Source organism: Zootoca vivipara, chromosome 3 (assembly GCF_965207765.1).
Source record: "Zootoca vivipara chromosome 3, rZooViv2.hap1.1, whole genome shotgun sequence".
NCBI classification, from domain to species: domain Eukaryota; kingdom Metazoa; phylum Chordata; class Lepidosauria; order Squamata; family Lacertidae; genus Zootoca; species Zootoca vivipara.
Genome location: NC_142586.1, coordinates 54,732,668 through 54,748,993, shown reverse-complemented (window position 1 = coordinate 54,748,993; position 16,326 = coordinate 54,732,668). Strand labels below are relative to the sequence as shown.

General features: G+C 42.7%; 1 protein-coding gene across 1 annotated transcript; it reads right to left on the bottom strand.

Moving 5' to 3' along the window:
* Positions 1-1,002: 1,002 nt before the first annotated feature.
* RNF146 (ring finger protein 146) lies at positions 1,003-15,560 on the bottom strand. The gene is made up of 3 exons (XM_035108713.3): positions 15,427-15,560; positions 4,516-4,670; positions 1,003-2,744 (listed from the first exon to the last, which is right to left on the bottom strand). The coding sequence occupies exon 3, from the start codon at positions 2,741-2,743 to the stop codon at positions 1,694-1,696; it is 1,050 nt and encodes a 349-aa protein (XP_034964604.1). The 5' UTR covers position 2,744; positions 4,516-4,670; positions 15,427-15,560; the 3' UTR covers positions 1,003-1,693.
* Positions 15,561-16,326: the final 766 nt, after the last annotated feature.

Genomic DNA, 16,326 nt, shown 5'->3' with positions numbered 1-16,326 from the left:
GATTAGAGAAGAGCAGGTGCTCAACAGCTAACAAATGAGCCTTGGAGATTCTTGGAAAGCAGCAAGAGTCCCTCACATGCCCACCGACCTCCTAGCTCAGAGAATGGTGTGATATGAAGTAAGACCCTACTTCTCTCTCAGCATGGTGAGTCATAAGAAGCATGAATTTTGGCTTGTTATCAAGGCAAGCCAAGGATTGTGAATCCCTGCTAGAGGCTTGCACAGAGAATCCAAAATAACTACAGCTAGGCTCTCTGAATTCACTTAATTTATAGATTTATCCCTGATGAAATATAATCTATATCCCCTTCATATATTGTTTGAGCTACAAAGCTATAGAGGGTCAAAGCCAAAGGCTACGTAAGGAGCTAGTGGAGGTACAGCTCTGTTGATGAACAAAATGGGCTATGGGCAAGACACCCATACTTCCAGTGGCCTCCCAAGACACCCACTGGAAATTCCAGAAGTGGTGTTCTTAGTAACAGTGTAGGGTAAAATGGAGGGTTCTACAATAGCTGTGAATCCACAGGACCCAATGTTCCCTTCATCTCCTGACACCATATCAGCTTTGGACTACCACTCGCCCAACTGCAGGGCTATGGATGTGATGGTTTTTCCACCAAGTAATCTACCCACACAAAATGATGTCTTTGCCCAATGTTAGCAATAGTACAGAAAGTGTGAGAGGTGTATTTTCACAGGTGGTACTTAGGCAGGAAGCCAAACCACAGCTTGTTGTTTTGGTTATCTCACTCAATTACAAATTTCTGCAGATTCCCTATCCTGGCAGATTAGGCAAGGCAGGAGAAATGAATGGGTTTTTAAAGAGCCATATATTATACAATCTTTTCTCAAGCACTGTGTAATCCTCAGCACATTGTGTTTCATGTTGATTTTCAGCACACTCAGTCCTACAATTAATCAAAAGCAATGTCCATTCTTCCTTTGATAACTAACTTCAAGATGACATGGGTGCAGACCCATGTGGAAACAGAGCTCAGGTGGTTGATAAAATGTAGTTTATTAAATTATAAATTTTGTAACAAAAACCAGACGGAACAAGAAAACAAACAAGCTACAGGGACTAGACGGAAGAGCCGATGGAGACACGAAGTGTTTACAAGTAAAACTCTGCAACAGAAGTTATTTTACATTTCATTCAGGAAGATGATTGCTCTTTGTTTAGTAAAACATCTGAACTTTAGAAGTCACACCTACTTTATGTTAAAATTAAGCATCTGGTTCATACCCCCAATTCTTGTTCATTTCCAGTTCGCTTTAGTTTTTCTTCCATACATCAATCCATGCAGATAGTAAAGATACTTAATGCAATGAAGAATGATGAAATTTCCAAGTTGTACAGTGAATATACACTGGTCAAAAAGGGAGACAGGGTTTTACTGGGGATGAGCATATACTACAAAATAAAACGTGAGACATTTACGAAACTGGGTATTGCTAAGTAGCTGTCAAACCATTAACACACCCCAAGTTTTTTTTTTCTTCAAACATTGAATCTTCTAGCCAAGACATATTAAGAGATTTTCTTACAAGTTCAAGGACCAGGCTTGGTTTTCCCTTTCCCCTCCTCCCACCCTGAAACACTTTAAATACATTGCTAGGCTGGAATGCAATGCCAATACAGACAAAATGTACATATACAAGACTGAGTTTTCAAAACATGGCTCTAGATTTAAACTTCAGTTACTGTGCACTGTCCATCAGGCCTTCTAGACCTTACACTGGTGCCTCCCACCCCACTCCCCACCACTGGTCTATCCAAGGCTGGCTGACTTGCATTCAGATGTCTCTGCTGAGCAGAGGATACAGGCAACTGAAGTTGGGCAGACACATCCTCACTATCGCTGCTAGCATCCGATTCTGTTTCCTCAATGGAGGTGTCAAGAACTGGCACCCTACCAGAAGACGATGATTCATGGTCTTCCTCTCCCTCACCCCTATGGCTCCTTTCAACCATACTGTCTCCATTTATTTGCAAGTTGGCAAAAGAGTTCTCTAGAGTGCTTGCATCAGGTGATGGCGTTGCAGGGCTTGTCGGTTGACCATCTAGTGAAGGAAGGGGTCTAACAGAAGCAGTTGCTAGAGGCTGCCCAGCAGCAGCTCCCAGAGCTGGTGTGCTGTCTGCACCATCAGCAGAGCTCTCTCTTGCTAGATTGATAGCATTAGAGTCACAGTCCAACCTAAGCCCAGCCACTCCCTTCTTTGGAATATCTATTATGTCCCGTTTTATTTTCCTGCGACGTCCATGCTCATTTCGCCTATACTGAACCATGTTCTCAAGATCTGCCACATACAAGAACCCAGCAATTAACATTTCAGTGCTCTTTTTACCTTTGGAAAAGGCATCTTCCAGCTCCCTACTGGTACGTTCATCATACTGCCACCATCCATTTCTGCCTTCATAGTACCAGGCATATTCCCCATTGCCTCTACTGGCTGCCTTCAGTTCCTCAGGTGACAGTAAGGTTGGCTTATCAAGAAAGTCCTCCGGGATCTCCTGACGACAGAGTGCACATCTCTTTCCCAGCCAGGAAGCTCCTTTCACACACAGATAACAGAAGACATGTTTACAAGGCAGACTCACAGGGTGGACACATGTTTGCAGACAGATAGCACACTCAGGGACCATGAGAGATGGGGCTGCACCGGAACATGATTCATTTGTCTTCTTGTTCGTGGGAAGCATGTTGATTGAGTGATCGATCTCACCGCAACCGGCCATCCTAGAGAACAACAAAAGTATCATAATTTGGCAGGACCTACTGTTAGCCTACTTTGCTTAATTACAGGACTTTATCCTAAACCGTTTATAACAACTGAATAGTGTAAAGTTACAAAAATGTAAATGAACAGGAAAGCATATGAAGTCCTTCATATGACAAAACAAAATATCAATCTGCAATGACAATCAGTGTGCTGCAGAAAATATGGGCTGGAAGATCTGGGTTCAAGCTGTTGCCTGCTCATGAAGCTCACTCTACAAGAATGAAGTAAATGAGCACCCTAATAAATATGAATGACAGGATGCAAATATAATAGTTTACAGTACCATACTAAAGGATGAAACGTGATTGCATATTAATGCTTCAACACCAAAATAGCTGTCCTCCAGAACTACTTTGCCTCTGATCACCACTGCTAGTGCTTAGTTAAGTAACATTGTGGAACTTCTGCAACATTGTGCTGGTGACTACTGCTAAGCCCTACCTGGTCCCTCATTATCTGCATGAAACATTCAGCTCTCTCACCTCTAATGAAGTTTAAAATAGATACTTGAGATCACCGGGGGCCACTAAGGCTGGGGGCAACCTCTTCCCAGACCCCTGTGGGGCAGTGTGAGGAGGCACCTCCCTTTAGGGAAGGGGGGCAGCTCAGAGACTAAGGGTGGTAGCAGCGGCTGCCCAGAGGACTCCCAGGGAGAGGAGGGAGGAGAGGAGGCTGAGGGAACACTCCACAAGCGAGGGTGTTTGAAAAAGGGTGAGAGGCTGGGATCCTGAGCCCCAAAGGGGTACCACAGAAAGAATGCAGTTGGTCAAGGGAGCCGTGGACTCAAAAAGGTTGAAAAATTCTGGTTTATGTAGTCTGGATTTTACAAATTTCAAGGTGAGATTTTGTGTGAAGGTTTGTGCAACACATAGACTAAGGCTGCATCTAGTCCAATCCACTTACTTGGGTGTCCCAGCAGGTTTGGAAACTAAGCATACAAAGAACTTGGTACACCTGAGTAATTCCACAATTAAAAGTGACAGCATGCATTGAGAGCCTCATAATACCCATTAACAGTACAAAAGCATTTGTTTAGACAAGTGAACAGAGTTCAACAAGTTTAGGCTGGCCCCTGTAATTAAACAAAAACATGAGATTGCCAGAAACATTTATTTATTTTAAAAGATTTATAAGATGGCTCACATTTTAAAATATTGGGAGTAGAGTATAGAAAACCAAAATAAGTAAAATAAAAAAATGCACCAGAAACACAGTTAAACATTCATCACCTACTCCCCTTTGCCACCTTCTTATGAATTTACTCATAAGTAAATCCCTGCATTCAGTAGTGCTCAGTGCCAAGTAAGAACTTTTAAGGATTGCAGCTTTAGTCCCCAACCTCACACAGCATCTTCACAGATGACCAGGGACAATCCCTTTCCCTCTCTAGCTTACAGCTGTAGTAAGGCAGAAGGGGCTTCTACAGTGCTGGCCTGCCCACTTACTCCAAATACCCCAGCTGCTCATTTTCAAAAGCCAGCTCACCCTTCCCACTTGAAGACAGAACAAAAGAATGGAGCTTGTTTTGGCGGTGGGCAGCTAAGGTTCTCAGAGTTCCTCAGCCACCTACTGACAAAACAGCTAGTTTTAACCTCTCTCTAGCTTGATGTTTGAGAGGGGATGAATTTTTACTCTGCACTTGTAGTTTACCGTATCAAGTACAAGTCACATTTGAACTGTCAACTCCACACTTGGAAACATACAAGATCTACACCACATTGACCTTACCTTCTTCTTTTTCTTCTTATCACTCTTCTTGGAACATATTGCAAAATTAAATCATCTTTAAATGTATCTAATCAGAGCTGAGTGCCTTGTTTCCCAGTTAAAAATTTATTCTTCTTGCATGCTGCTTTCTGGACATGGGCAATGCCAGCGTCCCACTGCAAGTTAAGGAGAAAATAAAGAGCTATCAGACTTAGAGTATCCAATTATTTATATTTATGAACTATAAATATAATATAAATATACTTATGAACCATAAATATTAACTGTATAAATATCAGCTTTCTGCCCAACTAGCCATGATAACACACAATAATAATAGTGGCTTACAATACAACAAGTACAAAAAGAAATGGGGATGAAAATAAGCAAGTTTAGTAATCAGCTATTTTATTGTAGAGCTGGAGGGTGCCCCGAGGGTCATCTAGTCCAACCCCTTGCAGTCCTACCCACAGCCATCTCTGAGTGGCCTGTAACTGCCAACCTTGTGTTTAGCAGCTAGCCACACTGACCCACTGTGCCACAGACAAGGATGTCAGAATCGGTGAACAGTTCTGGGAGAGAAGGAGTCAAATGGCAGCTGATCCCAGTCAGTTCAATGGATGGGGTTACGTACAACGTCTTCTTGCCTCTCCTGCTGCTTAATGAGACAGAACGGATGTGAATGGAATTGGTTCTGGGAGCAGAGGAGGCAATGGCAAAAGTTTCAGTTAAGCCAATAACCTTCCAGCAGGAGGTTCTTCCACAGTGAACTCAGTGACTCAGTTATTACATCTGAAGCATGTAATTTATTTCATGAATATGTTCTCTTAAGTCATTTTAAGATCAAAGTAGCAAACAGTTTTGAGATCAAAGAGACTATGTAGGTGAGTGGTTCTCGTGTTTGAGAACCTGATCAATTGTCAGCTCTGGACAGGTTGTACTCCCCCTAAAGGAACAGGTGGGCAGTCTGGGCCTCCAGTAACAAAGATAGATCTGGGCAGCTTCAGTGGCTAGAAGTGCCCTTTACCAACTGCAGCCTGTACAATACCTACAGCCAGGGAGAGCATTTCCATAGTAGTTCAAGCATTAAGGTAAAGGTAAAGGGGCCCCTGACCATCAGGTCCAGTCATGTCCGACTCTGGGGTTGCAGCACTCATCTCGCTCCGCAGACAGCTTCCAGGTCATGTGGCCAGCATGACAAAGCCGCTTCTGGTGAACCAGAACAGCGCACGGAAACGCCGTTTACCTTCCCGCCAGAGCGGTCCCTATTTATCTACTTGCACTTTGATGTGCTTTCGAACTGCTAGGTGGGCAGGAGCTGGGACCAAGCAACGGGAGCTCACCCCGTTTCAGGGATTTGAACCGCCGACCTTCTGATCAGCAAGCCCTAGACTCTGTGGTTTAACCCACAGCACTACCTGGGTCCCTAGTTCAAGCATTAGTAACTTCAAAACTGGATTACTGCAATGCACTCAATGTGGGGCTTCCCTTGAGCTTGAACTGGAAACAGCAGTTAGTGCTGAATGATGCAGTATAGTTGCTGGCAGAAGAGAGAAATTGTCAACATATAACATATAACACCCTGCTCAGAGATCTGCACTACTTCTCTGTTTGTTACCAGGCAAGTTTCAAGGTTTTATATTAGCATATAAAATCCTTAATAGATTGCGACTAGTTTACTTGAGCAATCAACGTTGACTACTTTGATCTGCGGGACTAGCATCACAAAACATTCATTCTACACTTGTAAGAAATCAGTCTTTAGGTAAACCTAAAGTGCAGCACCTGCACTTTGAAACTCCCTGCCTATTAACATCAGGCAGGAGGCTTCACTTTACTCTTTTCAGTACAGTGGTACCTTGGGCTGCGGACCTGATCCGTTCGCACCCCGAACGGCGCTTTCACACATGCACGAAAGTGCGATAGAGCGCTTCTGTGCATGTGTGAAGAACACTTCTGCGCATGTGCAAAGAACACTTATGTGCATGCGCAAAGCGCACAGAACGCTTCTGCACATGTGCGCGCAGTGGAACCCGGAAGTAAACACTTCTGGGTCCGCCACATTCGTATCCTGAAAGAACGCAACCAGCAGCGGATGCAAAAACGGGCTTAAAACATTTCTGTTCAGACAAACCTATCCAGATATGTAGAAGCTGACATGTGTTTTAATCTATTTCTATTGCCTAACTGCTTATTTCCATTTTGAATTTTTAAAAGTACCTGATTTAACTTCGTATTTTCTTGACAGTTTTGATGTTTGCCAGTAGAACTGCTAAGTGGTTTACAAAAACGAAACGATCAAGCAGTATACAATTAATTTTGCTAAATAAAATAAAAATCAATCAATTCATGCTGGCAATTAAAGTAAGCTGCTCTAGAATATGTTAGTCCACTGGAAGGCTGGGGAACCAGTCTGTTGAGCTGGTCAAAAGCCATCATATTATTTCTTGAATATTCTATTGGACTATTAGGGCAGGATATTCTGAGGTCTTGCAGGTTCCAGGGCAAAGGCACCCAAAATTCAAATCCTACCACTTAACCTAATACAATGCTCTCCTTTCTCCTGCATCATATTCAGACTTCTCTCATGGAAAACCTCAAACTCACCCCAAACTGAAAGGTTCTGCTTTACAGCATTTACCAGTCCTGTGCAGTTTGAGCTTTAAAACACAATGTCTAGACAGCTATCTAACCAAGATGCATTACATTTCATTTTCTGCTAGAGAGGTTACACTGAAAGGCACTTTTTATTGAACTTGAGGATGCAGAACTTGAAATTGCCTAAGCAGATCTATTTAAGTGAAATTTTACTGCATACATTAAATTCATCTCATATGAATACAGCTAAATAAAGTCAAGAAATCGACAAGTCCTGCAGAGAGGTTAACAGTAATGTACATAATTGAAAAGAGCTTTGGGAAGATTTTGGCTGAACTTCCAATTAAAACTTTTGAGTAATAACCTCTGCACTGAAGTCCCTTGTGTGCTGCATGTACTTGTTTCACAACCTTTTTCCTTTTTTAAAAAAGGCTATAACCAGGCAGACAGGTGTCATGTGATTTTTCTTTTAAAAACATTATTTAGGGCAGAGACACACAATTCACTTGGAGTGCCACTTTTAGATTCCCACTAACTCTTGAGAGCCAGTTAACTCAGAGAGCTATGTTAACTGTAAAAAAAATATTTTAAGTTAAAAATTAATCTATCATACAACTTCCCGTTTCTCTCTGCACCTCACAGTGGGCTCTCCTCTCTGCATCCACACAGCTCTGTCTGAACTCCTCATAGTGCACTCTCTCGTCCCCAGTATCCTACCCCTTTTTCTGTACCCCACAACTGTTATCTGCAACACTGCATGTTCCTGCACTTCCAGCTCTAATGTAACAGTCTTGCTGAAGGCCCTATTTTTCTCAACCAGATCTCAGTTCTGCCTTTATTCACTGACTTGTTTTGCTTGCTCCATTTCTTTCTCATCCCTGATCCCTATCCCCTTCTTCCAGTGTTCTGCTTCAGAAGCATACTAGCTTTCCATTCTCCCAGAAATCCACATGGTAAATGTGCCTCAGGTGCTCTGCAATGTAACTGGTGCCTGTATGAGGCTAGAAAAAACTGACACAAACTCTGTAACATGCCTCTAAATTCAGGAAGAAACAAGGTACATATAGTGATGTAGTCATTCTCCCATCTCGAATTTTGATACATATGTGCAGGCCTTGTTTCCCAAAAAAGCACAGGAAAAGGTTGCAAACAAAAGGTATTTGGAATTCCCCCAAGAGAGATAAAACCAGTCCACTTGGCCTTATGTTGTACATCAAGGTTAATACCATTAACCATCCACAACCTCATAAGTTGCCTATCAGACAGAACAAATTTGTTCTGAAAAATGTTACAGTGCAACAACCTTTGAATCATAAGTGCATGCTACTTGAAAGTCAAAATGTTTTCCACCTGCAAGGATAAACCAGCCTCCACTGGACAGAAGGGAAGGAAGATGGATGAATAATTAAAAGAGGAGATAAAAAATTAAAGATTTATCATAGAGTTAAGAAAGTGCGCTTTTTATTGAAATAAGCATGTAATTATCTTTAGGAAACGGATCACAGTATAATTATAAGATTGAAGTAATGATATTTTTAAAGGCTATAAATGTTTTAAAGGCAAGCTTAGAAAATGTTTTCACACAATCACTGCGTTTAACCTATGATGCACTGAAGATCCAGTACTTACAAACTCTCCTAGCAAGATTAAAATACTTCAATTACATGTTCATCTATCTTTATATAAAGGAATTGTGTGCTTTATTTTGTGGACTACTGCTTATTTACTTCCACTCACTAAACACTGGCTAAATAAGGAAAGTCTTATTGCACCTCTGAACATTCTCAGTCTTAGAGATTGTCAGGATAGAGGGGTTGACAAATAGATATTAACCACCAAGAAAGTGTAGGACACAGAGGAAGAGGTGTATTAGATACAGGTGAGACTCAACTTACGTTGGGGTTACCGTACATTCTAGGGACAGTGCGTAAAATGAAACACATTGGGTTCAATGGCGAGTGGGATTCCCAAAGTCTTCATCCCCAGATGCTTGCCCCCTTTTAATTTTTTTGCCAAGTGCGTAAAGTTGAATGTGCACAAGTTAAATGCACATAAGTTGTGAGTTACCTCTCTGCAGTTCCTAGATCATTTGGTGACACCCAGAAAAGGTAAGCTATTCATCTATTAAGGCATGAAAGGGGCACAAATGAGCAATGAAACAGGTCAGGAAGAGAGAAATAAGAAGGCTGAAAACTAGAATGGTGATGTATAAATGCAACAAAAGCATCTTGGCTAGTAACCTTGGGAATGTAATTCCTTATTGTCAAGTGACCTGCTGTACAGAACAAAAGTTCTTCCTAGAACCCAAAAGTTTCCCTTCCCCAGTTGACACAGAAAAACTAAATATGACTGTGTAGCTCATTTGAAATTTCACAGGAAAAAAAATGTGTTGGCAGATGAACTTCAACCAAAGTAATTCTCTTAGATCTAAAGTCATGGCATTACACTGGAAACAGTATGGAGGATAGAGAGTCAAGACACCATCACATCTAAGAACCATCAACATAGTTAGGTTTGGCACAATCGTATACAGTGGAACCTCTACTTACGAATTTAATCCGTTCCGAATGCACATTCGTAAGTAGAAACATTCGTAAGTTGAAACGATGTTTCTCATAGGAATGCATTGGGAATGGATTAATTCGTTTCGGGGCCTTTAAAAAAAGGCACTTTAAAGGCTGGCGGGAGGCAGCGATGGGCCCAATCCGGCCCTATGGCCGGATTGGCAGCTGGGGAGGCTGGCGGGAAGCCAGTGGTTGCGGCAGCGATGGGCCCGACAAGCCCAGCAAGCAGCGCCCGCCGATCTTCGGCTCTGTGCTGTGTGACAGGCAGGGGTGGGGGGGAAAGTGGAGGAAGGAAGGATCCTCCCCTTTCCCCACCCCACCCCCGCCTGTCACACGAAGATTGGCGGGCTTGACAAGCCCGGCAAGCAGCGCCCGCCGATTTCTGGCTCTGTGCTGTGTGACAGGCGGGGGTGGGGGGGGAAGCAGAGGATCCTTCCTTCCTCCGCTTTCCCCCCACCCCCGCCTGTCAGACAAAGATCGGTAGCGGAGCCGGCGAGGGCCTGATCCCGCGCGAGGCCGGCAGGAGGCCGGCTTCGCAGCAGCGGTGGCAGCGGAGCCGGCGGGGCCCGATCCCAAGCGAGGCTGGCACACATTCGATCGTAAGTCGAATACATTCGTAAGCCCGCCCCTATTTTTTCCCTTCGTAACTCGAAAATTTTGTATGTCGAGTCATTCGTATGTCGAGGTGCCACTGTACTTCTACTATTTGGCCACAGCCATGTCGAATCACAATGTAGTAAGATGGTCCTGCCACATCTATCAAGTATAAAATACCATATCCACGAAAACACAGCCACTTTCACAATCTGGAGGAGACAAGTATGAGGAAGATGCTTGTATGTGCATAATTCAGACACATTTCAAAACACACATCTTTATGTGACTTTAATATTCCACATTAAATTGCTTTCAATGAGATGTATATTGAATATGCTTGTGGTGGAGGAGTTCTAAAATAGCCTATTATATTAAATTAAATTATAATGACATAATGGCATTAATTGCCAAAATACTGTATGTAGATGAGAACAAGAAACTGAGGGCATGCACCTCAAAATAAACTTTAGGTCACCACAAATCATATATCCACACCTCCAGGTGAGGTTACCTTAATGAGATAGCACTATATTGACTCCAGGCCAATTCTTCATTTGGACACACCCCATGCCAATAATAGCCAAAATACATAGAAAATAAGCAAGGTCTGTGGGCCACTAGAAATCAAACAGCTTGAGAACACTGACCTCTATAACATAGCAGTGAACTGTATCTGGACTAAAACTCTGGATACAAGACACATCAAAAGTCAATAATAGCCAAAATATGAAAAAAGGAGGAACGGGGGGGGGGGGTTACCCTACAAAAAACTTTGTGCCACCTCAAATGATACACTCAAATGTCCTGGAGATTGTACCTATAAATGAGCAAGGAACAGGGGTGGGGTGGAGTAAGTACTCCCACAACAATCCTTGGACCACCCAAAAAATACACTAAAACCATCAGGAGTTAGTTCATACCCCTTTTGTAGTTATTGGTGTGAACCCATACACTAGAAAACATATTGTGCCCAATATGAAGCCTACTAGAATCTATGCCACCTCATAAAGGAAATATATATTGAGTATGTTTGTATATGATTAATGGTAGGACAAATATATTATGGGGTACACACCCAGTTCCTTGTTCTCTTCTACATATTTTGACTATATTCTATAGTCGATATATTTTGACATCTTTTCAGTCATCTTGTAAAAGACACTCTCCTGTTCCATTTGAGGTGAATCAAAGTTTTTTTAAGTTCCTTGTGCTTATTATATAATACGTAATGCCAATAATTGCTGAAATATATAGAGAGAACAAAGATCAGCTTTGGGCCACTATAACTTATATATCTACATCTCGTGGAAACAATTCTCAACGAGACTATCAAAGTTCATTTTATGTCATATTGTAGGAAACAGTCTCCTTATTGTGGGGTGCACAACTCCAGCTCCTGTTTACATATTTTGTCTGTTATATGATAGAGTGATTCCCTTGATAGTGTCTTGCACCCAAATTGTTGGAAAAGACACAATTCACTACCATGTCAAAAAGGACACTATTCTGGACATGTGTATGATTTGTGGTGTCATGAAACTTATTTTGAAGTCCATGAACTTTGGCAATAATAATAGTAATAGTAATACAGTAATATATTACATCAGCTATTCTCAAAACACCCCCAATCTTACAGCTTGACAAACTTTTTGCAAATATATGTGCCATGGTTCATAAGACGTACTGCACAATGATGGCCAGAAGCACTTCTAGAAAATAGCTTATGGCTGGACATTTTGTCTATTCATTAGTTTTCCTTCCAAACTATGTCTTCTATGTCATACAAGTGAAAACTGGCACCTGTAATTACTTTCCTACAAAAGTTTATTACAGGGAGAGGATTAACGTCCCATTGAAATCAATACAGTGCTAATAGTACCTGCACTCAGGTGCTCACTCTGATATTTGCCAAATTCTCTAGATCAGGGCACTGGCATATAGCTAGTGGACCCAGTGAAATCCATGAGATTAGAGTCTCTTTGTTTTGAAATTACTACTGTCTAATATCACTGCCATTAAGTTCCCCAATATGAGGCACTATATACTCATATAGGATGCTCTCATCTACCCTATGTTCCAGACAAAGCACTTACAGACCAATAGGCATTAATAAAAACATGCTATCACTTTTCTCAGAAAAGAATGCATAATATACCAGGAGTTGTTTGCACATCTGCATTTGATAAATGACTGTTTTCTTTGGATATGTAGCATCCTAGGGTTGTAGGTAAAATATTTTTTAAACTATCTTTCGTAAGGAAATGTGTGTGCATCTTTTTATACACAATAAATTTATTTGCTTATATTTTAAGTTGATATTCCTTGATACCAACTTGATTTTCCATATGCAGCCACAGTTCTAAAACTGAATCTCATTGGGTATCTCATCTCAAATTTCTAAAAAGCTTAAAAATAATGTGCCCTATTTTTTAAAAAAGACTAATTTGATGGAACACGTACAACTGAAAGGCCTTGAGGACCAAGAGGCATCAGGAAAAACATGCTATGGCATTTCTCTAAAACAAAAATAAATTTCAACAATCACAGTCAAATCAATTTATTACTTAGTAGGCGCAAAAGCAATTTGCCCTCTCATTTCAGCAGAAACTGATTACAGACCCAGAATGTTCAATTCTAAACTCAGATACAGTATATATCCTACTGTGATGTGTTCCAGTGGGAAAATACTGGTTCCATTTCAATTCACTTTATTCTGCTGCTTACAGAAGTTCTTAAATGATTTTTGGTTCTGATCATGTATTCTCAGTGGCCAGCAGATTTTAACCTATGTGTCTGTTGTTGTGTTGTTCTTCATTTGGACTTTGTCATCTAGATCAAATATGAACACAGCAAAAACACAGAAGCCAATCTTACTTCTGGTATAAAAAAACCACAACTATGTATAAAGCGCATTAAACCATTCTAATAGGCACACTGCATATAATTATTCTGGCCTAGATTACCCAATTTGCTGCTGTTCAAATATAAGATCTCCTTACTATCTATTCCCAATAGTATTCCAGATTCAGCACAGAAGCAATCTCCTGTGTTTGTTACAAAGTAGACCAGGAACTTATTTTCACCTCCCATTTATACACAGAGGAAACAGCAAGACTCAAACTGACTGCTATAAAGAGCAGCATTAAAAGCACTTAGTTGTCATATTTCAGAGTTGTGAACCATGGAAGTAAAGTACTTCTAGGTGCTTTCTATCCATGTTATCTCATTGCAATTTAACTTTAAGTAAAGACAAAGCACTGAAAATATTATCAGGAGTCTTGTAAAGTCATTGAAAAAGGATGAAAGAAAAAGCTAAGATACCCCTAACCTGAACTTTACCCAATAAGGAAAACCCCTGAGGCCATGTTTTCATGTTAACAATATAAATTTAGGATCAGGAAATGAACTATCAAACCAATATTCTCAATCCAAAGCTAGTGTAATTAAGCTTCCACTTGCATGTCTACTGTTGTGAGGTGCAAAAGATGATGGGTGAAATGATACAAATATAGTTATGGGCCTGCACCTGTGGGCTAACATGCATTACTGTATTCAACTGAGCTGTGTTGAGTGCAGTACAAAGGGCAGCAACGGACATGAAGCAGCATGCTGTATCTACAGTTACCTGGATCAGGGCACCTCTGATGTTTTCAGCCATCTCTTATGGGCTACAATGAACCACATTCAATGGTTTCCAGGCCACGATAGTCCTCTCTTCATTTAGTGTTTAATACTTCTAGGACTTATGAAGCACCTTTACACACTCACATTGTCAATGAGTACACCTTCAATTACATCCATCAACATTAAAAAAGCTATGGCCTAAGTAATTTTCCAGCAAACTGTATCATTTTACTCTTGTTCCAAAAGCTGTGGCTATGTTACCTGAAAATTACATATTTTGAACTATTTCAAATTGAGCTAGCTTTATTTTGATCTCAAGACCAAAAAAAATGTGGTTGTGACAAAAATGTGTAAACAAGGTTAGATTTTAATACCCTGTGCAGCAGCTACTACAGTACTTAAATGTAAAGTTTTCCAATTGCTGTCCTTTCAAATTAGAAACAATTACCAATAGGCCCCATGGCCTAATACTTAAGTTTAGCCAAGCATCTCATTTTCTCTTAACTAAAAACATTTTGAAAAAAGTAAAATTAAAAGCATACAAATAACACGGTCATTTAAAAGCGTTAGTGTATTGTACTGCTTTTCAACTACAGCCGTTCTCTCAGTTTATAACAATATCATATTTATACAGCTTAGGTTACCCCTCACAATGACAGTTCCTGAATATCAGCTGCTGTCAATTGTATCAAACGATGGTATCATGTGGCTCTTTGTTCTAGTCCCCTCCCCTCAAAGGTGGCGCAGCAACGGGAGAGCCAGGGCAGCCCCCCCCATACACCACCCACTGTTCATTTGAGAGGAAAAGCAAAAGTGGAACAGTATCTCTTTTCACCAACCAGCATTTAAAATCCTGTGAGAGAGCTTTCCGCGGTAAACAACAATCGGCCCAACAAGAAGTTGTCATCGCACATTATTATTATTATATCACGGGTATCAAGAACGACAGCCTCTTTCCCCAAATTCTGCCTGGAGGAGGGAGTCGGGTTTTGTTTTTTGTTTTACGTTTCCCCCCTCCTCCAGGAAAAGCAACAGCACAGCAGCAGCGACTGAGACTATGAGAGAGAAAGAAAAACATCTCTAGGAAATAAATGCGCACTTGACAGCAAGGATGGTCAGGCAGAGAAACACCCCTCCCCACAACACCATTAAAAGAGGAGGAGGAGGATACCCCACGCACCTCGGGGGCTGGAGGCAGGGAGCTAATGGCTCCCCAAACAAGTGACTATACGAGGGGTGAGGGAGACGCGAGGCCGGAGCCAATAGGTGACCCAGAGGGAGGGCTGGCGCGCGAACCTCCCCCCCCCAAAAGGCCAGCTCGTGCACTGAGTCGGGGCGCGCGGGCGGCGGCGACGACACGCGGCCTTTGTTCGGGTCTGCCGCTGCCCGGAAGAAGCGAAGCGGCCGCGGAGAGGCGGGCATTTGGCGCGGGGGGGGGGGGCGAGCGAAGAAGGCCCCGGACACAATAGAGCCGCCTCCGCCAACACAGCGCCGACTCCTCCATCATCCCCCGAAGGGCAGACACAGCAGCGTTCACTCGCGAACTCACCTCCCTCACGGGAGTCGCCTCCCCGCTGTGGCTGATCCCTCCGCAGGCGGTTGAAGCCGAAGCAGCAGCGTCGTTGCCGTCGCCACTCTGCTGCCGCCTCCCCCTCCTCCTGCTGCTCCTGCCGGCCGTCGTCTGTCTTTCTCTCTCTGCCTGGCGATTAGACTGCTCTGCGCCGCCCCCCCCCTCCCTCCGCGTGAGGGGCAGCGAGCAGGCGCTCGAGCTCCGGAGACGTCAGCACGCAAGGAGGGAGGGGCGTTGAAGTGGCGCCGGAGGTGGGAGGAGCCAAGACTGAGATGCACGACCGGAACAGAAAGGGAGGGATGGGGCTCGCGGGATGGCGTGGGCGCTCTAGCGCCCCTTGCGGATGAGGAGGTCACTTTCCTCCTTTTACGAGTGAGCGAGTGAGGAAGTAGGACAGCCATATACAGCGTGTGTGGGAGTCCAAGGATGGCAGCTTTGTTGTGTGGCAGGTGAGAGAGAGTTTCACTAGAGCCTCAAGCCTGACAGGAGAAATCAGTGGCAATATAACCCTAAACCGGTCGGGGAACATTTCAGTCCGCCAGGTCACACTGTAACAACAACAACAACAACAACAGGAACAGGAACAGGAACAGGAACAAATAAAAAAAATTGTCTAGTAGCACCTTAGAGACCAACTAAGTTTGTTCTGGGCATAAGCTTTCGTGTGCATGCACACTTCTTCAGATACACTGAAAGAGAAGTCCCCAGACCCTTATATATAGTGGGAGGGTGGGGTGGGGTTTTCCTCAGCAGGGTAGTAGGAGATGGGTAATGGACTCAATGGGTATGGTAAATAGATTCAGGTAGGTTGCCATGTTGGTCTGACGCAGTCAATTGAGTCATTCACCCAGTCTGGTGACTTCTGTTTCAGTGTATCTG

Bases quoted from the DNA above. Each gene is read 5' to 3' on its own strand.
- RNF146 (XM_035108713.3), bottom strand. From the start codon at position 2,743: ATGGCCGGTTGCGGTGAGATCGATCACTCAATCAACATGCTTCCCACG.